We start from the raw sequence: 26,244 nt of genomic DNA on the forward strand, positions 1-26,244 counted from the left end.
CACGGGTAAATCCACCAGGGCCTGTGGCTTCCTTTGCGGGAAGGCGCTAGGCTAGAAGTCCAGAGTCTCTGCTTCCTCCTTAGCTTTTGAACAATTTTCCAGTCATCTAAGACCAGAACACAACGCGAGTCATTCATGACGCCCGTGCTCCCGCAGCTCTGTCCTGCTGCTTCCGCTCTTCTTGTCCCTCTTCTCTGTATCCCCCATCAGACACAGGGGCTTGTCTGAGCTATTGATCCCGAAAGGCTGGTTTTGGTGACTTCTCTACCATCGTCTGTTTTCTAGCTGGTTGTTTTCTGTGCTTCCTTCTTCCTGATTCCTGCAGCTTCGGCTTATCCCACATTCCGAAGATAAAATCTCCTTCCCTGACAGGAGACTTTGCCTACTCCAGACAGGTGCACAATGCTGAACTGCCCTGTAATCTCTACTTTAAGAGTGGCTCTTAGTCTGAAATGTGTTTTAATTTTTGCTCAGTTAAAATCTTTCAAGACTTTTCTTTTGGTTCCCTCCCTTGTCCCTGTAGTTATTTAGAAGCATGTTATTTGGTTTCTAAGCATTTTGAAGAGGTTTTATTTTTTTTTCCTCCCAGATGTAATTATAGTATTAATTTCTGACTTGGCCATGATGTGATAAAGAAATACTCGCTACATGTTCTGTATCACTTTGAAGTTAGTGTCTAGCTAGGGGTATGACTCAGTGGCAGAATGTTGACATAGAACCTACTGATGAGGGAATGATGATGGGACTCAGCAGTAGAGCACCTGCCCAGAACCCACCAGTGGGAATCTGGGGGACACATCTCAGCAGTAGAGCAGCTGGCCAGAACTCACCAGTGGGAATCTGGGGGACAATCTCAGCAGTAGAGCACCTGCCCAGAACCCACCAGTGGGAATCTGGGGGACACATCTCAGCAGTAGAGCACCTGCCCAGAACCCACCAGTGGGAATCTGGGGGACACATCTCAGCAGTAGAGCACCTGCCTAGAACCCACCAGTGGGAATCTGGGGGACACATCTCAGCAGTAGAGCACCTGCCTAGAACCCACCAGTGGGAATCTGGGGGACACATCTCAGCAGTAGAGCACCTGCCTAGAACCCACCAGTGGGAGACTGGGAGCCATGGCTCAGAGTAGAGCACCTCCCTAGAACCCGCCAGTTGGGGGCTGGGGATGTGGCTCGGCAGTAGAGCACCTACCTAGCATGCATGAGGCACTGGATTTTGTCCCCAGCACCACCGGCTGAGGCTCTGAGCGAGCATGTCAATGAGACCACACCAGGTGCTTCTGCCACTCACATCCCTCCTGTCCTGACTCAGCTTGTGTCTACTGCCGCACATTATCATGAGGAGATATTGGAATCTAGACTGTTCCTGTATGTTTTCTAAACCTCCTTTCAGTTCTGTCACTTTTTTCCGTATTTATTTCCAAGCTCTGTTGTTCTGCCCATGCACATTTGAGATTGTTATGCCTTCTTGCTGAATTGATCCTTAGATCGCTATGAAATGATTCATGATCATGATTCATCTTTTCACCCCAATAGCATCCTTTCCTCTGGAGCTTTAAAAATGGTTAAAAATCACCCAAGGATTTGTACTGACTTGCTGCAGCTTCTGAGACCTAACAGTGCAGAGCCAGACACCAGGGACCCCCTCACAGTGCAGAGCCAGACACCAGGGACCCCTTCACAGTGCAGAGCCAGACACCAGGGACCCCCCTCACAGTGCACAGCCAGACACCAGGGACCCCCTCACATTGTAGAGCCAGACACCAGGGACCACTTCACAGTGTAGAGCCAGACACCAGGGACCCCCCCCCACAGTGCAGAGCCAGACACCAGGGACCCCCTCACAGTGTAGAGCCAGACACCAGGGACCACTTCACAGTGTAGAGCCAGACACCAGGGACCCCCTCACAGTGTAGAGCCAGACACCAGGGACCCCCTCACAGTGTAAAGCCAGACACCAGGGACCACTTCACAGTGTAGAGCCAGACACCAGGGACCCCCTCACAGTGTAGAGCCAGACACCAGGGACCACTTCACAGTGTAGAGCCAGACACCAGGGACCCCCTCACAGTGTAGAGCCAGACACCAGGGACCCCCTCACAGTGCAGAGCCAGACACCAGGGACCCCCTCACAGTGTAGAGCCAGACACCAGGGACCACTTCACAGTGTAGAGCCAGACACCAGGGACCCCCTCACAGTGTAAAGCCAGACACCAGGGACCCCCTCACAGTGTAAAGCCAGACACCAGGGACCACTTCACAGTGTAGAGCCAGTTCCCAGGGACCACCTCACAGTGTAGAGCCAGACACCAGGGACCACTTCACAGTGTAGAGCCAGTTCCCAGGGACCCCCTCACAGTGTAGAGCCAGTTCCCAGGGACCACCTCACAGTGTAGAGCCAGACACCAGGGACCACTTCACAGTGTAGAGCCAGTTCCCAGGGACCTCTCAGTGCAGAAGCAACCTCTCAAGCAGAACACGAGAGCCTCGGCCCTGCATCCACACTCAGGAGAAGAGTAAGGACTCCTTCACCCTTCCCTTAGATGGGAGCAGAGGACGAATGCCACTGAGTCCCACATGGCCTGAGACCCCTTGTGCACACCCGTACCCTTCTTCTGTGGGCTATGGGCATTGGTCCAAATGAGAGGTCACACAGTCACTGGTGATTTTTTTTCTGACTGGTACTGCAGAAGTTGTACAGAACAGAACATAAAGCCTAGTAACATGGGAGCATCCTATTAGGATGAGTAAGTACCAGACTGGGGTAAAGGATGGGATCCAGGACAACCGATATGCCTTTTCTGAGGCTTGGAGCAGGAACCTGAAGGTGAATTTCTATTTGTCAGGGCCCAACCCAGACAGGGATACCTGGCATCACCTTTGTGGGGACAGGAGGGTCCAAGAAAATATATATCCCATTGATCAGACCCATGCTGGAGGCAAACTCCTGGTACGTTTACTGAAATTCACTAAAGATCCTAGCCTACAAGGCTGAGTGACAGGCCCAGCACCAGATCATGAAAGGGAGCCTGGCGATGTCATGTCTCTGGGACAAGAAGGTACATGGAAGGAGTCACCCACGCAGACTGAGTGGCAATGAAAGATAGGGTATTCAAGCAGAGGAATCTCTCTCTCTCTCTCTCTCTCTCTCTCTCTCTCTCTCTCTCTCTCTCTCTCTCTCTCTCTCTCTCTCTCTGTGTGTGTGTGTGTGTGTGTGTGTGTGTGTGTGTGTGTGTGTGTGTGTGTGTGTGTGAGGCCTTGGAGCACTGGCTGAGTCTAGTGAGAGTGAAAGCTTCAGAATGTCACACTCCCAGCCTTACCCACAATGCCCACATTAGTCCTGCTTGGCACAAGCGTGTGTGCCACTGCTTCCCAGTCTGTCCTTGTAGACATTACTAGCTGAATGTGGCTGCTGACCCTGAACACAGGTCCCATATTTCTCAGAGTAGGATGGGAAGCCAATTGAAAATCCCCAACCCAAATCGTCTCTCACCACAACTGCCTAAGCAATTAATTTTCATCTGATTTTACCTCTATGTAGTCAAGGACCAGATTCCATCCAGGTCTGTTCTCTCCTTTCTCCGACTGGCCAGGAGCAAGAGAAGATGTGAGACCACTTGTAGTCACCCTCAACATCACCCAGAAGAATGGTTGAGGGGGACAGTGTTGGGGAATGAAGACAGAGAGAAGGGACACGGAGCTACTGTACCCATGCTCCCACTGCCCACACTCAGGATTGCCCAGTTGTACTCTTGTCAACTGGTAGAGGCAAAACGTTAGGGCCCTTTGGAGAGATGGATGACGTCTCCCCAACTCCATTTTTGACAACGCAAACATTCTGCGGCTGACCAGAAGAGTCTTCGTGTGTGACAGTCTTTCAGGAACTCGAGAAACTTAAAATCCTTCTTTATCTCGTTTGGATGAGTGACTCAAGAAGGCTCTTTACTGATATGTCTAAGCCACGTCTTACACGTGTGCTCACTAGCCTGCCCGTAACATACACAAGTGCGTGGACCCCAGAATGCACCCTTCATTGCAAAGTAGACTGCACAGAGGCCTCTGGTTTGGAAGCCTTTAACCACCTCTATTCTTGCTGGTATTGAGGGTTGCCTCCAACTCACCGTGTTAGACTAAGCTGGGATTTGAGGTGAAAAGGCTGTGTAGAAATGTGGAGGGTTTCAGAAATGTGTGCACAGAGGCCCTTCGGCCAGTAGGAGGGCAGGGGACACGCTGCTGGCCATTCTGTCACATCCTTTGCCTTTTCCTGGCTCACCATCTGTGAACAGGCAGCTTCTGTTGACGTTAATGGGAACACCTGGACCCAGGTCTGGGTCTGGACAGCTCCCTACCTAACTGTAAGAAGCATAGTGGCGTTTTCTTCCCAGTCTGTGTCTCCAAGAGCCGGCTGCGGAGAATGAGGTCTCCCTCATGGGGCCAGATGCCCCCTTGACTTGGACAACCCCCTGAGGTTAAAAGAGAGTCTACTGAATGCAGAAGAGGGCCAGAGGTCAGGGACTGCCCCCCTGGAGATCAGAAGAAAACGAGCCTTCAGCATCACCTTCTAGGACAGCTCCCGCCAGCATTCCGTCCCTGCAGCCCTCCCACACCTGCGGATGCCTCCCATTGAGCACTCCCTCCAGTACCCCTTCCATAGCCTCAGAGAGCCACTGTCCCTGCCCCTTGGTGATAAGGGAAGTCTTGGCTGAAATGGGGAGACAGCATTAGCAGGTTATCTGGCCTCTGGAAGTGCTCTTTCACACCCAGGAGAGGTGTCAGGAAGCTGGACAGAGGTGCGAGATCAGGGGTGTTCCCTGGAAACAGAACAGCAAGGCTACGCAGTACTGATCACTGGTCTGGAATCATGTGGTAACAGAGACCAAAGAAGGCTTGGAGGAGGCTCAGAAATAAGAACTCAGGAAGAACACAGAGTGTGGGCCAGGAGAAAGGAGGTGATCCACATCCATCAGAAGAGAGGCTGAGCATGTGGAGGAGCACCTGATGGGGGAGGCCACTTTCTTGCCTGACAGAGCCAGGAGGGCAGATGAGGGATGCCAGCTAGTGAGGAGTGTCAAAGAACAGGAGGGAAAGTGTGGACCACACAGAGAGACACAGGCTGGGGAAGCAGAAACAAGGGAGAGGTTAGCAAGGGGGCCCAGCACAGCTGATGAAACCCCAGTGGGGCCCTAGGGAAGTCACAGCAGAAGCTTGGGTGTGTCACCAGTGGGCTTTTCTCAGGTCTGAGACCAGGTTTAGATGAAAGGGGACACAGGCTGGAGAGTCAGGAATCATGGTCACAGACGGGAAGTTGTGGGGCAGAGCGAGACTAGCAGAAGAGGAGACTATGGTGGTGGAGTAGAGCCAGGAAGGGAAGGGAAAGGATAGGCTGCTGCTCTGCCTTCCAGAGGTTCCTCTTTCCTTGGGAAACCAGGCTTTCAGAGCTGAGATACAAAAAAAGATGGGGAGAGAAGAGGGTGAGGTGCTTTCTGTAGGTAGACAGAGTGTCCTGTCTGTCCTGTCAGAGATACGTGTGCATGTTCATACATATGTGTGTGTGCGTGTGTGTCTGTGTTTATAGATGTAAAGTGGAGCCAATTAGCAGGGGTGTGCACACGGAGAGAGAACAAGAGGATGGAGGAACCCAGGCCTGGTGCTTGGTGTCACATAGCACTGCCCTCCAGAAGCCCATGGAGCAGTTAAGCTCCCAGGCACAATGACTCTTGGTCAGATGGTGGCCAGGTCAAGCGCTGCCATGGCTGGGATCTGGTTGAGAACCTGTTTCCATTAGGAAGATGCTATCCTAAGATACCCTAAGATTCCTGGGTAGAAGTGCTAAGGGGCAGTAGCAGATGACAGTCCCACATCTTCTCTGTACCTCTGTCTCTCTCTCTCTCTCCAGTCATTGCTAACCCTAAGAAGGCTAAGCTGGTCTGATCTAGTCAGAATGTGGTGCCCAGAATCATAAAAGCTGACCTGAGCTCTGGAGCCAGTCAGAGCAACTTCAGAACCAGAAAGTCTCCCGTGTGCTGGCTAGGAATGGGGAACACATCTATCTGCCATTTGCTCCCCAGGCAAGGTACCAGGGGAAGGGACAGAGTGGTGATGTGAGTTCCTGACTGCAGAAGTTCATTGGGCAGAAGGGATCTTGTCCTCATTTTTTGCTGGCAGCACGGGGAAGGGAGGTTATTTGGTTACATATCCTGAACCACAGTTCGCTGAGAAAAACCAAGGCAAGAACTCAAACAGGGTAGGAAACTGGAGGCAGGAGCTGATGCAGAGGCTGGGGAGGAATGCTGCTTAATGACGTGTTCTTTATGGCTTCCTCAGCCTACTTTCTTTCTTCTTCTTCTTTTTTGTTTATTTATTGTTTTGTTTTTACATCCCAACCCACGTTCCTCCCCCTCCCTTCTTGTCCTCATTTTGACTCTTGGTTTACATTTCAGTTTTCTTTCCTCTCACTCAGAACCATTTGGACTTCTGTGCAGATCTGGAGACTTCCACTCCCTGCATGGTAACCAGATTCAACAGTGCCATCAACATTGGGAGACTTTGCCACAAGCATCGGCTGCTTGGATATAGGTTGGGAGAAGGCAGAGGGTGGAATGTACCCAAAGCTGGACATCGACAAGGAGTCTGGGAGAGGCTACCAGGGTTACTGAGCAGGTTCTACAATGGCAATGTCACTGGTGGTGCCATCAAGGACCTGGGACAGGTGGCTGGAATGGGTGGGGGACAAGCCTCTGTAATACTCAAGCCTGAGAACTGAGTAGGGCACATGCGGCCATGATGTAGATGGTGACAGGAAGGGTTGAGCCAATTGGAAGCTCTCAGGGGATGAATCCATGAGGGTGGGAGATCTGGAAGGCAGCATAGGGTGGGGAGCAGCCTGTACCCCAAGAGCAGGCCACAGGACCTGGAGTCACAATGGGCACGAGGAAAGCCTGATCAGGTCCAAGAGAGAGCAGCCCAGAGAGCAGCCCTGTAGGCAGGCTGGGAGTGAGAGGTTCTTGTGAGCCTGACCCAGGAATACCTGTAAATCTGGGGTTCAGGAGGTAGGATGAAGTCAGCAAGAATGCTAGAAGCATAGTTGAGCTGGGAGCCTGGGTTCACAGGGAGCTGGGTCAGTGTTATGAGCCACTGTATCAAGTTACTACAGACTGCCTTCCAACAGCAGAAGCTCACTCTCCCTGCTTCATAGACTAGCAGTCTGAAATCCAAGCAGAGTAGGCCTGCTTACTCAGAGCCTCCAGGGAGACACCTCCTGCCTCCAGCTTCCAGCTCACGCTGTCCTCATCTTACAGTTGAGTCCTTCCAGTCTCTGCTATCTGTGTGTGACCATCTTCCTTTTGTCTGTCTCTATCTGTCCTGCTCCTTCCTTTGGGACAGCAGACACTGAACATCAGGCCAGCCTGCTCTAGTGTGTTATCTTGTATACTCTACTTCTGGAGAGAGACTGCTTTCACGTCAGATCACACAGACGCAGGAGTCACCATTAAGCTCGTGACAGGGACAGAAGTGAACGGAAGTGGCCTAGCAGGGTGGGAAGACAGAACAGACAGGCCAAGCTGCTCCTCCATAACCCCTCCTAGCTGAGCGCCAGCACACCGCCAGCAGCTCCTCAGCTCACCAGCACTGGGAGCATGGCCAGTCACACTGCAACCTGGAAAGCCCAGCCCTGTCATGGACCTGACAATAAACCCCCAACAGAGTCAAGGACACATTGGAAATTCCAAGCGCCCTGCTCTCCTGTGTGGCAGGACAAGCACACACAGGGTATACACTAGATGAAGCTATGGTATCACCTACAGGACTGTAGAGGAACCTTCCCCGAACCCAGGGGGGACCCATGGGAACAGTGGGAGCCAGACAAAGCTGTCTTGTGTTTTCCCTGCCCCCATCCTCATCCCTTTTGATTCCTCTTGGACACTGCATTGTGTCACCTGCCCCTTAGGAAGCAAAGCCCACATTTGGCCACATCTATCTAGTTTAGAGGACCCCCTGTCCCTCCTGCTGAAGTTTCAGGCACCTGAACTGTGTGGCCAAGACACCTCCATCCTTAATCTACCTCCACAGGCCACCATGATCCTCCCATGCTATGCCATAGCCAGGGGCTCCCCTAGGCTTCCTTCTCTCTGTCCTGCCCTCCCTCTCTCCTAGCTCCTGACACTTGGAAGGCTCCTTGAGCCCCACAGAGCTCAAGCTGCCTCTCTTCAGAACTTGCCATAAGCAGATACACTGTGGTTCCATCTTGCTCCTGGTGTGACCTTGGGACAGGACTCTCGAGGCTCTGTGCCGCAGAGTCCTGTCACCTGGAGGTGCTGTGAGGTGAAATTGTGCCAGAATGTGTCCCCTCAAACTCTGCACATACCCTCCCAGACTGAGAGTGAATCTGGCATCCTTTTGCAGACAAACAGGTAAGCAGAGGGTGAGCTGGGAAACAAAGCTATGAAGAGAATGCATTGCCCGTCTTAAGTAGAAGCCAATGTAAAAGGCCACAGAACATTCTGGAAATGGCAAGCTACAGAGGCAATAAAAAGGTGAGAGGTGGAGGAGTGGATGAATAAATGAACAGAGGATTTGGGGCAATGACACCATTCTGTATGATACTGGAAAGGTAGACTCCTGTCATAAACCCACAGTGCGTTCAACGTAAGAGCAGATCCTCATGGAAATGAAATCATGGACTTTCTAGGTTAACTGCATGACAGTATGGCTCATCACTCACAGCTCATATAGCCTCAAGGCCCAGAGGTTAATAAAATCTCTCAGAGGGTCTTCCCGGGAGCACAACATACTGTCTGCTCCTTTCTTTCCATGAACATAAACTTCCATATGGGACAACCCACAAGTTGAAAAGAAATGCAGAGGCCCCTGTTAAACCAAGAGGTTTACACTGTTTTGAGAACAACCCTTTTGGGGATATCCAGGCTGAAGGCGACTTTGATAACATCGTCAGAATGGACCAGTGGCCCCAACTACATTGTCTCCACTGGCCCAGCCTTCCTGCCTGTGGGTCAGAGATCCAGCTGTCCTCTGAGTGTGTGGGGGTTGCACCCTGGTGTGGAAAGCATAAACTCTTGGAGGCTACCAAGGAAACTTCATCTGCACACTCTGTAGATACTTGTAGGAGGCCAGCCTGTCCCCATGGATCTCTGACCCACTGTGCCTGGGGTGAGCTGTCTACAGTGGGTGCCTCCATCCTCTGTCGAGAGCAGCAAAGAGTTCCAAGGTGGTTCCCGAGCCCCTTTCTGTCTCCCACCAGTTCTCCTTCTGCCTGGACTTCTAGAAATCCACTCCCCAGACAGGTGGCTGGCAAATTGAGTGCCTTGGTCGAAAGGAGCCAGGCAAGGATGAGGAGTGGCACAGCTGGGCATTCATCTTGAACCCAGACTGGCTGGGAATCCTTCCACGCCAGGTTGTCTGGGTGAACACATTCCAGGACACCTGGGCAGAGGGGTCCAGGACACCTGGGTGGATAGGATCTAGGACACCTGTGTGGAGGGGACTAGGACACCTGTGTGGAGGGGACTAGGACACCTGGGTAGAGGGACTAGGACACCTGGGTGGAGGGGTCTAGGACACCTGGATGAAGGGGATCTGGGACACCTGGATGAAGGGGGTCTAGAACACCTGGGTGGAGGGGATACAGGACACCTTTGTGGAGGATACTAGGACACCTGGGTGGCGGGGGTCTAGGCTATCTACAGTTACTCTGAACTCCAGACCTTAACTCTGAAAGTCTTTTTGGGGTCTTGAGGTGCTTGGCCTGGCTTCCAGGACCTCTGTTCTCCCTTAAGGAAGGAGTCAGTCACCCCAGCAAAAGTATCAAGCAGGTAACCCACAAGATTTCAGAATCCTTGTCACCTTCCTGCCAGTCAGCTCTGCACGCTCCTCAACTATTTACCTTCAGGCTGAGTGGTCTACAACTCTTCCCCTCCTTTCTCATCACATCCCTCCCCCATCCCAGAGTCCAGAGAGAGGTGCCCACTGCCCATCTGCAGCCCATGCCTAGCACAACTCACAACAATCTAGGAGATGACCGAGAATGAAATCAGCCTCTGAGCAAGGGCCAGTACCTCTGAGGTCCATCAGGATGTGCATTCCAGCTGGGTAGCCTGAGGTAGGTGTCACAGCAGTGCCCAGCAAGTGAGGCAGAGTGGACTCAGTCAGGCCCAAGTAGCTGGGCATCAGACCCCAGTCTCCCTCCTTCTATATAGGATTGACTTTTCCATTTCTGCAGAAGGTTTGCCTATCTCTGACTGTGATACAGCCTTCTGTAGCTGCTGCAGACTTTTCTAGAACAGTTCAGAGCTAAGACAGCAACAGAGCAGTCATAGAGACAGCGACTTGGTCTACAGAACCTTCCAGACTCTGCAAGCTCATAAGACTAGCTCCTCAGAGGGACACTTGGGACCTGGGTCTCAGCCATCTAAGAACAGAGATCCCAGGCCTGGTACTCTTCAGCGCCATCCCCCACAGCACCCTTTGCCAAGGTTTGCTAGAAATCTCAAAGGTCAGCTGTTCTTGTATTTCCAGAGCCTATTGATTTTGTCTGGGCTGCTAAAGCATCAGCAATGCTCTTACTGTTCAGTTCTGTGGCTGCAATGGAATCCATGAGGAGGCACAATTTCTGTCCCCATCTATGGGGTCCTGTTAGCCAACCTTGGGGCCAGTGCGGCCATTGCGCTTGCCACCTTGGGGCCAGTGCGGCCATTGCTCTTGCCGGGTACATCTGCCCTCTCCAATCTGCCTCCTGTACTCAATGGGGGCTTTAATCAAAACACTCCCTCGTCCTTTCCCTACACTGCTGTCTGCTTGCCTTACTTCTCAGGTGATGGCAGGAAGGCACCTGCCCCGTACCTGCTCCATCTTCCCTCTCCCCACTCACAGAGCCTACTCAGCTTCCTGCAATCAGAGGTGATTTGAACTAACCCAGGGGCCACCTGGCAATGGAGCTGGGCTAAGAAGGTAGAACTGCGGGAGAGAAGATAAGAGGCTGGTGCTCCAGCAGCCCTGAGGAGCATCATGGCTTTACTTACTTATTCCTGCACATGCCCACTACACAGAGGAAGCACTGCACTGGGCAGCCCATTCTCTACAGACTTGGACTCATTCCCATGTCTGAGGAAGGTTAGGTCTGTACTCCCAGGGCCCCAGGTAGGGATCATGGTCTCAGCCTGTGTCATGAAATGTTTCCTTGGCCAGCTGGATGACTGGATGGGTCCTCACCTGCCCCTCACGCTCACATCTCAGATTTGTTACAACTACACCAAAGCAAGGAGCTGCTGGGCTGCTATTGCAGTGCACAGGCCTGTCCTCTGAAAGGCAGCCCCTGCCACCAGTTAAGACCTAGCAGAGCAAGCATTCACTGTCTGGGCAAATGGAGACAGTTCCAACCCATCTTCCTCTTCAGTCTCTGAAGCAAGTCCTGCAAGGGAGAGGGGATGCACTGGGAAATGGTGAACACCCTGTCACCAGAGCCATGCAAGAGAGCCTGGATGCCCATTACTGTGAGCTCTGAAGGAAGAAGATGAAACCAACGCAGATATCAGCTTCTTAAACATTTCCTCTTAGGGGTCTGGAGAAGTGGCTCGGTGGTTAAAAAGGGCAAACTGCTCTTGCAGAGGCCCCAAATCAGATTTGTAGCACCCACACTGGGTTGCTTACAACTGGCTGCAACTCCAGCTTCAGGGATATCTGACTTCCTCTTCTGCCCCCTGTGGGCAGTACACTCTCACACACAAACCCATACACAGACGTGCTCACCTAAACATAATTAAAAAATAAAAATAAATCCTTCTCCAAAAAGTCCTTTCTCAGCTCAAAACAGCAACAACAACAAAAAAATTCCCATGTCTGGCACCTTGAGTTCCATCAGAGCCGAGAATTGGTGAGATTTAACTTCGCAAACCAACCAACCATCACTTGCCTCCCCTCCTGGTGTGCACCTTCTCGCGGAGCTCAAAATGAAAACTGTTCATTAGAGCGACAGGTTTACTGGCGTGCGGTGGGGACTGTGTGGAGCTCTTTCCCCCTGAGGAGGAGAAATCAAGGATCTGAGGAGCAAGAGCCCTTGCAGGGCCCGCATCTCAGAGGGAACAGCTATGGGACAAGTTTTATTTGGGGATTTTTTTTCCTCCCCATGTCAGAAACGCAGGAGAAATGACTCCAATGATCATGGCTGCTATGCTTTAATGGCCCCACCAGGACGCAGCATTTGAAATTGCTCCCATTGCTTAGAGCTCAGGGTTGTTGCAGGGAGCCAGGTGTCTCCAGAAACTGGGTGTTTGTAGCCTAGCTTGGGGGCTGGTGCCATGTGGCCTCGAGGGTCCTAGATTGTGGACAGTGGGGGGTCTCTGATGGGCCTTGTGCGCAGGAGACTTGTCCAGAGCCAAGCAGAGCCTCAGTCTAATGGATAAAAATGAGTATAGGGCCTATCCTTGAAAAAAGCCAGTTGAGAAGGAACAGGGCTGGATATGGGGCCTCAGTTACCTGAACAGAGGGACAGCATTGCCTAGAGGCCATCCAGCACGGACTGAGGAAGAACCTTCTAGATCTTTTGAAGTCATTGAACAGATACGGTTGTTCTATATCTCCATCCAAAATCAGCCCCTCGGAGCAGCCCTCTCTCCAAGCCCTGCCGCTTTATCTTCACTGATGACGAAATGAAGCAGGGCTGCTGAAGGACAGAAGTGCAGACCTCTGGCCTGGACAGCACTAAGCCCGGGCAGCAGGAAGAGAGTCCCCTGGAGGGCAATGATATAAGAGGCCACAAGAAACATAGACCTAGGCAGAAACCACAGCTTCCTGGATGTCAGGGCTCCAGAGTGACATAGGAATGCATATTGCTTACTCTCTGGACCTCTGGACCTGACTCCCTGGTGCAGAGCCATCTTCTTTCCCACCCTGAGAGAAGTAAACCACTTCTCTCCCTGCTTCTTAGCCTATCGGCTTGGGTGGGATCGCAGCTGGGCCCCTTTTTATTAAGTGCTGTAATACTGAGCCACAGCTGGTCGCCTTGCAGAAGCAGGAAGTGGAGGGACACAGGCATACCCGACACAGGTGTACCTCTCCTGCCCCAGTTTTCCTATCTTGGGGTGCTGCATGTTGGGACCTGATGCAGTTGTTGCGAATCTTGGGTTCATGACGTTATTCAGTGGTCACCCTACCAGAGAGTGCATATACCTTCTCGGCTCTGACAAAGGCATCCAACAAGCAGCGAATTCCCAGGACCCATCAGGTTCAGAAGCATGAGAGGAAACAGCAAAAGGCTGTCACTCAGCTACTCACATCAACAGCTTACAAGTTCAGCTTGCAGAATCCTTACCCTAGAGAGGGCTCAGAGAAGGGAGAGGACGGAAGGAAGTGGCTATGGGCTTCCAGAGTAGCACCTACTTGGTGGCTCCTCTAGGCTGAACCTGGCTTGACAAGTTGCTGAGAGAATTTATTGATGTCTGCCTTTAAAGAGAAAGGGGACAGAGAGGGAGAGGGGCATGGAGAGAAAGAGAGAGAGAGAGAGAGAGAGAGAGAGAGAGAGAGAGAGAGAGACTTATGCCTTTGCTGTTTCATAACTGCCTCAGCTCAGAGATGTTCATGTCAAACAGCACATTTGGGGTGACATATTGGGGTTTCCTTCCACTCTCTCCTCCACTAGCCCTGAATGCACACATGAGGTCTCTAGTGTTTGCTGCCTGTGACTGGCACTGAAGTCTTTGGTTCGGCCTGAAAACCAGCTACATGTTCACTGCATGGTCAGATCCTGACAGAGGAGGCCCGGCATACTGCTCAGAGTGAGGACAGGCAGATACCCTCCTTCCCTGTACTCTGGGCCAGAAGCAGTCTCTTGTCTACAGAGGCTGAAGAGGTCCCCAGCTACTATGCCGAGCTCTCATCTCAATGCAGAATAGTATATTCGTCAGGGCCATATGCAGATGGGGGGTGCTGGGTCCTGAGGATTCAGTTCTCATCTCAGCCTCCATGGATGGTAAGGTGCTCTTGGAGCTTGGCAAAGGTGTGCCAAAGGAGGCCTGCTCTGCCCCATAGACACTCAAGACAGAGCTGCTGGAGGGCGGGGGAGGAGTCTGCTGAGGCTGCAGATTGGGAGAGCAGGACTAGGTGATCCATCCCCAGGACAGGACAGTCTGTATTGTTCTAGGCCCCATGATGGGTGGGGACCTTTAGAGACTTTAGAGCAGTTGGGACCATGGCACAACACGGCACCTTGGCTCTCTGGGAGCAGAAAGGAAGCTCACGGTATTGCCAGTTCTCCTGGCCCCAAGCGCTCGCCTCTCTAGAAGGCTGATGGTAGACAGCAGAGCTCCTGGACTGTCTAGTAGTTTCCTGTCATTACAGAGCAGATGACAGGCCTTTGGGGAGACCAGGTCAGGTTGAGAGGATCCCTCTTCAGCTCTAAGCAATGAGACTGAGGCACTTTTCCAGAACCTTCTGAGTTGGATATGGGCCATTTTCTCTTACCATCTGTAAGCCCAGTGAGCAGGCCAATCAGTCACTGCCTCTAAGGGCTTATTGCGACTCTGATAAGGAACCTTGGCTAGAGCACCACACTTTAGAGCTGATAAAAATTTCCCACACCCACTACCATGAGGACATGCCTACTCTCCCCACTGGATCCCCAGAGGACCTTCACTTACAGATGGAGGCATTCAGTCATGCTGAGGGGCACATGGCGGCTGTACTTTCTGCTTGTTTGCTGTGAACCCCAAACCGCTATAAAAACTAAAATTTCCTAAGCAAAATGCCATGTAACAAAGTTAGAGATCACACAGCCCTTCAGGCCAGCTACTGCTTTTCCTGCGTGGGTGCATCTACGGCATGCTCCTCTTGGCACCGAACCGTACCTGCTAGTTTGGATGCACCAATGTTTAATCTGTTTATCAATCTATGAATTTGGGAGCTCTTTCCTGGTCTTTTCTATTATTAATGAGGCTCTTATAAACATCAAGAGGCAAAAAGCACAACAGAAAGCCCGTGAGAGTCACACATGTGGGCTGTCACGAAGCAACATTCCACATGGCTGAGCAGGCGCAAAAGGCGAATGCTTCTCCAGGGCATCCGGACTGCTTCCCTCACTTAGGAACTGCCTCTGGAAGACAGCATCCCGGCTTGGCCTTGCTACCTCAGAACACGTGACCTCCAGACCTGACTTCCACCTATCTTCCTTCCCATTCTGAGAAAAGAAACCCACTTCCTTCCAAGGACATGGGGTAGGAGCCTGGAGAGAGTGTCCCCAGGAGTAGCCAGGAGATGGGTCCCAGCGTTTGTTCTGTGGACTCGCCCACAGTATCCGGACTTCTGCCTCTGAGTGAAGCCATCTCTATTGAATGCTTCTGCCTCTCAATGGAGCCATCTCATGTCCCAGGTTCCTCCCCTGCCATGACCAAGCTTAGGGAATTCAAGTATAGGCTGTCTCTCAAAGTGCAACTCCCAGGGCGTCAGCCTGCCCCTGGGATGCCATCTCCCTCACACTTTTTCGTGTTTGAAAAAGCCATGCCCCTTAGCTCTGAGGCAGCATGACAGAGGGATATGTTCATTCATTGCCCTAATTTTCAAGTCATGTAAACCCTGCCACCCCGCAACTGGGTACCTGGGCAAGTCAGACTTTCACCCTGGTTGAGCCTCCTTTTGGGAGATAAGTGGAATCAGTTCATGTTAGATGTCCCCAGTGAATGGTCTGTGCCCTGGCCTCATCTCCTCTGCAGCAACCAAAAAAAAAAAAAAAAAAAAAAAAACCCTGCCTCCCAACCTTGCGATATCCCCGGTCCATGTCTGGAGCCTGTTCCTGCTTTGGACTGGTGACTCAGGCTTTCTTCCTGGTTGTGACAGAGACATACAGGGACAGAGGAATGAACATTAGCAAAGTTAAAGAAGGCTGGGTGACAAATAGGTTGACAGATGCTTCTACCTGAAGAGGTGTGGTTGGGCAAAGGCAATAGCAGACCCTAACTAGGCTCTGTGGTCTGAAATGATGGTCGGGGGTCTTCAGTAAGGGCCAATGGGTGAGCCCGACTGCCACACAATATGCTCCATTAGCCTTCCACAGAGTTCAGGTAGACACTACAGAAGCCCATAACTCCACTTTTTTTTTTAACCTCAAGAAGCCAAGTCACTATGACCCAAGATGTCCCATCTCCCATGCCCAGGCGACTCCAATAGTGGTCTGTGTCCTCTCCCACTGGTCATCTGCAGGAACCTGAGCTGATTGGTCTTGATCTCCTTGTTGCCTGTGGGCTCCCAGGTGACAGACAGGGATAGTTCCCTGGGGGACAGTGTTGAGAGATACCAGTAAAAAGGAAAAGAATGACACAGGAAATTTAGACAGACTTTCTATTGTCCTAAGAACACACCCAGCTTCCTCTGAAAACCCAAGGGTGAGATCAGGGAGGCTTTGTCCCTCCTTGAAACAGGGAACTTACAGGGTACACTTTTATGAAACTGGCTATTTCAGCAAGTGATAAACTCCTGAGACAGGAGGGACTTGGGTTGCAGATCAGCCTTGGCATGGAAACATCCAAGAGACCTCAGACAAGGTTCTCCAAATATCAGTTTCCTTGGGTGATGCTCATTGCTCCAAGCTGTAGTTGTTCATTTGTGCACGCACATGGGGACACCCTGGGGTGCTGGAGGCTGCTTGAGGGCAGAGCAGAAGTTCGAGAGAGTGTCCCCTCTGTGGGAACTAACTTCACAGTGGTCCCAAGCCTCCATAGCTCCTCATCGTGAGTTGGAAGATGAGTAGAAGCTCCCCTGCTTTGCTTAGCCATGAGGCTCTGTTCTGAACCCTAAGTCTGATGGCAGTTCTGGGGCAGGCCTGGACCTCTCACACATTCACAGATGGCACTTCTGACATTTACAAAGTACCTACTGGACACAGGCCCGTTTGGAGCTTGGGGTGGATGAAGTGGGGTGGGACACTAGAAACCTGGGAAGCCAATATCCTGTGTCTGACTCAAAACCAGGAGCAGAACTGCCTGAGGACATGGCCCAGTCAAGATCAAGCTCTGTAACTCGCAATCACCAGATTGTTGGTGACCCCAGGTCCTCGCCCAAGCCTGACGCAGGGCAATGTGTTTTTCTTCTTAGGTTCATGCTGAAGGAGTGAAAACCAAAGATCGATGCCAGCCAGAACCGAACTGTGCTCCATCGGTGCACTGGTGGCTCCAGGAACCTGAAGTTACACTACATGGTCAGCTGTGGCAACTGCAAAGCCTCTCCCCATGCTGAGTGATGAAGGTGTTAGCCTGCTCATCTCCATCGTCATCATTTGTTGCCCTGGCCTTGAAGTAGACACCTCTGCACATGCTCAAGCAAGATGAATGGCAGCCACTCTTCCGCTCTCTGCAGGCACAGCCTGGAGCCCACATGGACTGGCCTTTTCCAGTTTCCTTCTGCCAAGAGGGCAAACCCACCCTTGGCTGTCCAGCTGTGGCTGTCTAGCCAGGCCTTTATTTAGCAATACCAAAAGTGAGATAATCACTCTATTGTTTTGCCTCCTATTGAATCCTTATGGAGGCAAAAACAACAATCAATTTTGAATAACAGCTTCATTTGAACCAATTCAAAGAGGGCTGATTTTGCTTCCAATTCGATTTGCGATGGCAGCACCCAGTAGGAAACCGGTAACTGAATTATTTTTCACCGCAAACATTTTGGCATTTTATATCCTGGGTGGGGTGATCTTAAAAGCTGCCTCATTGTTCGGAATCGTTTCTAAGACGACGTGCCAAACACAGAGCGGGCTGTGTTCACATTGCCATGGGTGCCGACCTGCCGCGGCTCTCGCAGAAGCGCTGAGGGTCGGTCTGTGGATTAAGTCAGGGATAATGAAGCAATTGGAGTGGCATGTGGGTCTCAGGCGCTGAGCAGGCCCATGGGCATAACCTTTAATCTAAGCGTGGTTTGATTTAGGAGTGGGAGAGACGGCCAGCCAGGGCAGCATGGGTTCTGTCCACCAAACACAACTTGGATCCTTCATTTCCCCAAGCTGAAGCTGACAGTGGTGACCAGGGTGGTGAGTTGAGGGAGGCAGAGTGGTGGGCATCAGGGTCATGACCAGCACATGGCTTCCCTCCTTCAGTTTTCATGTCTGTTAAACAGGCATTCCTGATGGGGTGTAAGAGGCAGACGCAGGGGCATGATAGACACGCACACAATCGCTCCCTCATGCCTGGTCTTTGTAACTGTTGTTTTTGAGGTCCTCCTTCCTATGCTCTTGGGGAAAAGGGTCTGTAACAGACAGCCTGAGTGAGCATTGCTATCCTAGTGATCAGCAAGCAGGCCAGCTCCTGTGCTGCAGCCCCGGGGAGATGCTCCTTCTTAGGAGTTACATTCAGTAGGAGCTGATCAAATGGGGGAGAAACCCGCCCACCAATATCTGAACAGCCGGAGGCAGCAGCCGGGCCTGCACTCAAAGCGGAAAATCCCCTGTAGCATCAGAATGGAGCAGGGCAGAGCCTGGGTCTCTTGATGCTGCAAGCTCTCCAGCCATTTGCTGTGACCAGCTCAGCTATCAGCACAGACCTGACGTCTGCACCGGAAGAAAGGGGCGGTGGTTAGCTTAGCCTCAGAGAGCCTCTCTGGAGGTGAGGTGGGCCAGGCGGGTCCAGGTAGATGTAGGTGGGAGGATAGGCGTGACATAGACCGAACGCTACCAGGGGCAGGAGGCAGGGTGCAACCGGAGGTACAGGGATGAGCAGAAAGGGTTTCTCCTGAGGTTGGTTTGTTCTGGGCCTTGGGAGTGAGCCCGGAAGAGACTGAAAGCTCCTTGTGCTGGCAGCCTTGGTGCCTTGGTGACCCCAGGCTCATGTTCTTATGGGGGTGTGGAGGCTACACAGCTACATGGCCACAGTTTCAATCATGGCTGCGGACCCTCAGTGTCCCTGACTCTGACTCTTTGGGCCTGTGGTTGCTGATGGAAACAGGGCTTGGAGACTGGGCCCGTGCAGTAAACTGAGCTTGGGGGTTCGCCGAGGTACCTGAAAACCCTTTCTGGGAGCAGATTCTCGCAGTTGAGGAGGTCATATACTGCAGACTTCCTGGTCTCAAGCTTTTTCTTGTCAACCCCACATCAATAACCGTGTGCATATCCTGTTTCTTTTTCTCCATGGCTGCCAGGCAGCTTTGGGCCCGGTTTGTGTTCAGACCTGAGGGCGGGATGCCTTCCACCCGGCTCGCTACCCAGCATTCTATCTGCCCTGAGTGGACTGATTCCTTATCTTGACCATAATGATTCCATTGTGCCCGGGCTTTTACTGTGAGCAGCCACAAATCCTCTTGGCAGGAAAGAAATACATTTTTGGTCCCCAGGGTTCGCTTTTGGCCCAGAGTCTGCAACTGACCAGGTTTCCCAGGTTGACTTCAGAGGGCTGCGCTGCACTCTGCTGGAGGCGCCTTGGCCCTTTCACCCCCTTCTCTGCCTTGGTGGGAAGTATACGAGGTGAGGAGGGGGAAACTGTGCCCTTAGTACACGGTGCAGAGTGGAAGGAAGCCTAGTCACAGGTCCCTCCCAGACGGACCCTCTTTTGGTGGTGGAGACATGCCCCTGCCACTTCCTCTTTCTGTCCCTCAGTTCTAAGGAGCCTACCTACCATCCATGACATTCCCACCCCACACCCATGTACTGCCCCTGAGATACACCCAGGGGTGGGGGGCAAGTATCCCCAGCTAAGGGGAATATATGGGCTGAAATATGAACAAGTGTCATGGTGCTAGTCTCGACACCATGGGGGGTGTCATCGCCTCTAAGCCTCCTTACATATGGGACTATCACAGGTCCTTGAAGCTGGCATTTAACTGGACAAAAGGCCACAGCTGCCCAATCACACAGGCCTGCAGGCACCGTGTATTTTGAAACAACACTGGGCTGGCCTGGACTATTTGAGCCCAGCCCATAGATCTGATATAAAAACACAGCCACTGCCAGTGCTCCAGGAAGGGTGGCCTTCTTGCCATCAGGTGTTCCAACAACACTGGTGCCTCCCCTCCTACGCCCTCACCCCAGGGGGCTTCAGAGATCCGAGCTGCTTGGTTGTTAAGTATTAGCAGTCCCGAGTTCTTCTGGACTCGGTCCTGAGTTGTAAGGGGATATCCGGATTATGTTTTCCCTCTCCACCGACTGAGCGTCTGCATCCAGGTTAAATATACTCACATGTGTTGTGTGCTGCAGGCTGGTGCAGGCAGGGAGACCTGAGCACCCTATACTCAGGCCAGCACCCTCCTCTACCTTGCTGGGATGACTTCAGTATTTTGCCCCAACTCTTCTTGAGGCTGTGCAACCTCTATTGTGAGGCCCAGAGTCCCAGCTGATGTCACCCATGAAGCTGAATTTAGGGCTCAGAGTCTGGGCTCTCTGCAGCTGGTTCTTTCGGAGTAGTTTCTGCTCCTCTCCCACACCACTTCAGGTACATGGGTCATAGTCACCTCTAGGCCTCAGTCTCCTCAACCATTGACAGAGTCTGACAACTTTGGCTTTGTAAAAGAGACCTGGAAATAGAGGAGGCCAATTAATGCCAAAACCATAGAGACCACGGCTACCACTGATGTGGATGGAGCTGTTGGCCCACAGCTCAAGGGGCCCCTTCTCCATACACTATAGGTATGTGTGAGAACAGTAAAGGATCATGGCATCCCAGGGACCTGTGAGCGACCCACCTCATCCTCAGATGTGAGATACACATGGCAATGCGTCCCTGCAGGGGGTTTGTCTGTCTAACCAGCTGCTTAGCTGCATCTCCAGAGCATTGGCTCTGAGAGCCCCCCTGTGTAGGGTGCAAGCTAGAGCCTAGAACAACAATCCTGGGATTAGGAAATGAAAAAGAGTAGGGTTTGTTGACAGCCATGTTCGCAGAGCTAATCCCCAGGAGGCCTGGCTCTAGGCTGGCATGGCCTCTACTGCACCCAGGAAACCCAGGGCCCTTGGAGTTCACTGATGATCCAGGCATGCCAGTCTGTGTAACAGTACAGTTCTGGCTGCTGGGACAACACATTTCTGCAAAACTCAGTCTCCCAGGGACTCAAAGCCCCCCAACCCTACCCCAACACACACACACCCCAGTCGAGGTCTCTCTACCTCTTCCACCTGGCACCCAGACTTTTTTTTTCCAATCTCCTGCTATGTTTCTCCTTGCTTACCCACAACCCCAGGATCCAGTTTCCTAAAACACAATTGCCCTTTCCTACAGCTAGTCCCTGCCTGGGTCCCTTCCTCCTCTGTGAGAATTCATTCCCTACAACCTAAGGGTTGGTGAAAACCTGCCTGGAACTCTTTATTTTATGGTCGAATTTTGAGTCAGGGAACCCAAACCCTGCATGGGTGTTATGGCTAGTTGTGTGATCCCAGGCAAGTCAATCCCCTCTCTGAGCTTCACGAAATGTGCTGGTAGCAATATTTACAGAATTCAAAAAATGCTACTCTGCTCAAGACAAAGGTGTCTTGGGTTGGATTTGGGGCTACTGAGTGTAGAGAATGGGGTCTGCCTCCCTATCTTATCAATAATCTGGGCTCTATTCTTGGGTGCTCTGAGATGCCCATTCTACAGTAGCAATTCTGAGGCCCTGGGCCCAGGAGGCCTTTCTGTAAGCGAACAGGAGGATCCCTGGGCACAATCCCCTCCCTAGTGGGACTGACTTGCCATTTCCAATGTATCACCCCCAGGTTCCTGACTGGCAATGTCACAAAGTCCCCTCTTCACAGGAACAGAGAGAGCTGAGATCTTCTTGATCCACTTTAGGTAGTTAATTCTGTTCCTCTTACCACTCCAGGCTCAGTTTCCCGATTTGGGTCTAAACCTAGAATACAGTAAGTGTGTCACCACGTGAAGTGATGGTGGAGCCTGACACTGTGGGATGCGGTGAGGATCTACAGTGGATGGAAGAAGCCAAGCAACTGTATGTGTGCATCGCACATGCATGTTTGCATGCATGACTGTGTGTGTGTGTGTGTGTGTGTGTGTGTGCAACCTCAAGTTCTTTTCTCAAGAGACAGTTTTGGGAGTTCAGGCCAGAAAGAACCTGCTCTGGTGTCTGACTCAGGCAGGGGCTTGGGAAGGACAGGACTGATGGGGTGGGCACACGGGAGAGATAAAGGCTAGGAAGTCCCAGCAGGGATCCTCTAGCCCACCTATCCCAGTGAGTTGGATCACAGGTGTAGAGGAGACTCTCCCAGGCCATGTCCAGCTCCTCACATCTTTCTCCCAACCTATCCTAGCGACTTCCAGGACTTGCCACATGGGGTTACGAGGAAGAGTTCACGGGGTCCTGGCTTAATGACAAGAAGTCTCTCAAAAGTATTGAGGACTGAGGGTTGAGCAATAGGACAAGAGTGGGTGGCACTGGGGAGAAGTCCTTGGGGTTATCTAGACTCTTCTCTGCTCAATGGGCCACAACGACCTTGGCTCTGATTCAGAAGCAATACCTGGGGACTGTCCAGCTCACTCTGACCACCCAGCAACTAGGCAAAGGCTTCTGGCCATGACTCCACCCCATGTGTAAGGGAAGACTTCTTGGGACACGTCTCACCCCACCTTGCCCACTTTAGGAGACAACCCAAAGAGTATGCTGTATGCCAGTGCCACACAGAGCTCCAAGAACAATGCCTGTGGCAGAACACACGGGTAGAAGGATCCAAACTTGGAATCAGCCCGAGGCCCTCCATTCCTTTGCCCCTTAGTCAATTACAGAAAAGAATTTTAATATAGACTTTGCATATGCCCCAAATATTTAAGTATTTAAAGAGACCCCCTCCCTCATGAAAGAGAGACAGAACTCAGCCCTCAGAGCACCCCTAGTGTGTGCCTGTGTGGAATACTTGGAACAGTCTGGAGAATTCCCCCACACCCTAACTTAAAGACTGACCAATGTACCTCACACTTGGATTACAAAGGTTTATTTAGAAAATGGTTTGGTTGTTTTGGCTGTCATTGTTTTTGGCAAACAAATACTCTCAGTAACCAGAGATTGTCTGCACCTTCTCTTCTCCCCCAGATAGACGCTTTTTAGGTCATAGGAAGTCAGTCCTTGCTCACAGGGAACACTGAGAGTTGGGGGGGTCCTTTCTTGCTGCAGCTGTCTGCTTTCTAAAACCCTAACTTCACAGCCACACTCCACAGAAGCTCTCTCAGGAACTGGATCCACAACCTAGCCACAGCCACTCGCTGAGATGGGAAGGCAAAGGGGTCTCCCTTTCTCCTCCCCACTCCCCGAGGCCCAGTTGTCTCTCGCCCAGCTCCTGCTGGCTACATTCCATACTGCGCCCTGAATTCCAGGCCACTCCTGGAACTCTGGAGAGGCCACCCCTAATTGGTCCCTCTGCCGGCCCGAGTTCGGAACTGTCCAGGAGGTCAGTGCCAGGAGGCCTGAGGGTCACTGTCTGAAGCCCCTTCTCCTCCTTCGAAAGAGGATGTGCTTGAAAGAGCGCCTGAAGTCCTGATTGAAGACGGTGTAGATGACCGGATTGAGCGAACTGTTGCAGTAGCCGATCCAGAAGAAAAACTTAAAGAGCGGTTCAGGCAACTGGCAGGCCTCGCGGCAGATACCATACAGGCTGTAGCTAAAGAAGAAGGGAAACCAGCACAGTACGAACACGCCCATGACCACTGCCAACACGAAGGTGAAGCGCTTCTCGCGCGCCTGGGCCACCTTGCGGCGGCACACGCTGCTGCGCGCCCGGCGCCGGCGCGACAGAAAGAACTCGACGGAGCGCGAGCTTGCTCGTGACAGGCGCCCGCCAGGTCCTGGGGACCGAGACGCTGCCCGAGCGCCCTGCTCGGCCGCCAGCCCCGGTCCCTGTCCGTCTGCACTGCCCATGTCCCCGTCGGCTCCCTCTCTCCGCCTTCCTCCTCTGCGCAGCGCGCCCCGGCGCCTCCGCCTCTCTGCCGCGCTGCTCTCATCTGGCTCCACATCGGTGCGCGGGGGCGCGCAATGCCCGTTCTCCCCCGCTGCCTTGCCCAGCCCATTCTCTGTGGTCGGGGACGCACCGTCGGGGCCAGAGGGGGTACGTTTCTCGCTGAGCGTACGCGTGCGCAGCTTGGCCACGCGGTAGATGCGTGCATAGACCAGGCCCATGATGAGGCAGGGCGCGAAGAAGGAGCCTATGCAGGAGGACAAGATGTACCAGGTCTCATCGTTGAGGCCGCACTGCGGGTAGGCGGCGCCGTCGGGCCGTCGGTAGAAGGAGACGAGAGGCGGGAAGGAGATGACAGCCGAGATGAGCCACACAGCCACGATAGTGGCCTTGACACGGCGTGGTGTGCGCTTCAGGTTGTATTCTACCGCCTGCGTCACCGACCAGTAGCGGTCCAGGCTTATAGCACACAAGTGAACGATGGACGAGGTGCAGAAGAGCACGTCCAGTGCCAGGTACACACCACACCACACTTGCCCGAAGTACCAGTAGGCCATGAGCTCATTGGCTAGCGAAAAGGGCATGACCAGTGTGGCCACCAGGATGTCAGCTGAGGCCAGAGACACCAGGAAGAGGTTTTGCGGGGCGCGCAGCGCTCGGCTGGTCAGCACAGCGATCACCACGAGCACGTTGCCCACCACGGTGAAAACGATGAGGAAACCCACCACGGCTGCCAGCCCCGCCACGGCACCTGCGGAGTACTGGCCCGGCGGCGGCCCCCAATCAGTCCCCGAGGCGTTGGCACCCCCGCCGCTACCCCAATCGCCCGCGTCGCTCCCGTTGGGGCCCTCAGCCGCTGCCACCGCCAGCGCCGCGGCCAGCGCTGGGGACGCCATGGTCCTCCCGCGAGCTACGCGGTCCTGCCAGGAGCCGGGGCGAAGCCGCGGCAGCTCGGGCGCCCCCCAGCCAGGGTCGGCGTCCGCATCGCCGCCTGCTCCTCCGGCGTGCCTGCTGGGGGCCGCGAAGCCCAGAAGCCGGCCCTCGGCCGTGGTGGCCCGGCGGGCGGGCGGCGCACCGGAGAGCGTGGCTGCCGGGCTCCCCGCAGCTGCCGCGCGCGTAAGTGCAGAGCTGGAGGTGCCCAGAGAGCGCGGCGACGCGGCGGTGGGGGGAAGGGGGGTAGGTCCCGGGTCCTCGCGCGGCCCCGCCCTCGGCCTGGGTTCAGTGGGAGCGCCCGGGCCGCCAGCCCACGGAGATGCGGTGTCCAAGCTGGCGCACGCTAGCTGCTCCACGGTCCCGGTACCCGACTGGGCTGCAGGCTCCAGGCGGCAGCACGGACAATCTGCTTCCCATCCTCCTGGCTGAGGCTAGGCGAGCCAGGGCGCGGGCTGCCGCTCTTCCGGGCCCCCGCGCCCAACCTCCGACTGCAACTTTACTTTGCCGGGCTCGGCGCCTACACCAGCTGTCCTCCTGCTGCTCCGGGTGCGGGCGCCCCCCGTGGTCCGCGTTCGGCCGTGCGGGCGCCGCCTCGCCCTCCCCGCTCGCGGGTGCAGCGTCTCCGCCGCCGCCGCGGTGCGCTTGGCGCAAGTGCAGCCGCCCGGGCTCGGCTTCCAACTTGAGTCCAGTTGCGCAGCGGGGAGGGTGCAACGGGGCGGGGCGGGGCGCCCCGCAGGCCCGAGCCGCCCGCCCGGGGGGGAGCGGGCCGGGAGCCGGAGCCCGCGGCCGCCTGGGCGAACCTGCCGGCGGCGCCGGGGAGGAGCCCGTGGCGGCGGCGCAGGGCGCGCACTCAGCAAGGGCGCCCCCTCCAGGGCTGACTGCAGCTTGCGGGGCCCGGTTGAGCGCGGGCTGACCTGAGCGGTGAGTTCTAGAAGCCTGCTCTTTCTAAGACCAAAGCCTTCCACCTCACTCGGTTGTGGTTACAAGTGATGGAGCGCGCGGGCGCGCACACCCTCGTGCAACAAGGGGCTGGCCTGGGTCGGCGGCCGGATTGGAGAGCGAGCCTGTAGCAGCGTTGCAGAGAACGGCGGCGGCGCACCGCCTGTGCGCATCGTTCCTGTGGAGCTTGGGGTCCCTGCTCCCCTTCTGAGCCACCTCCTCAGACGGCCTCAGTTCCCTCCTCTGCGCACCTCCCAGCGCTGCGGGATCGTGAATCATAACCGTGGTGTCAGTGGAGGCCCGGATCAGGCTCCCAAGCTCTATATCAATTGTTGAAGTTTAATCTTTATGCTGTGAGACCCTGCTTCTCAAAGAGGGGACACTCAAGATTAACGCTTTTGACAAACTCCAGACAGGCCTGCCTGATGGGCGATTTTGTGTGAGTGGGTTCGAGGACGAGTGAGTAAATGTTGGGGAGATCTTGTCTGTTCATTTCACAGAAGTCCTGTCACCCGCGGC

General features: G+C 53.7%; 1 protein-coding gene across 1 annotated transcript; it reads right to left on the bottom strand.

Moving 5' to 3' along the window:
• Positions 1–23,372: 23,372 nt before the first annotated feature.
• Adra2c (adrenoceptor alpha 2C) lies at positions 23,373–24,749 on the bottom strand. The gene has a single exon (XM_038314619.1). It carries the CDS (start codon positions 24,747–24,749, stop codon positions 23,373–23,375), a length of 1,377 nt encoding a protein of 458 aa, XP_038170547.1.
• Between the last annotated feature and the right edge of the window lie 1,495 nt (positions 24,750–26,244).

The sequence above is a fragment of the Arvicola amphibius genome, chromosome 1 (assembly GCF_903992535.2).
Source record: "Arvicola amphibius chromosome 1, mArvAmp1.2, whole genome shotgun sequence".
In the NCBI taxonomy this organism is placed as follows: Eukaryota; Metazoa; Chordata; class Mammalia; order Rodentia; family Cricetidae; genus Arvicola; species Arvicola amphibius.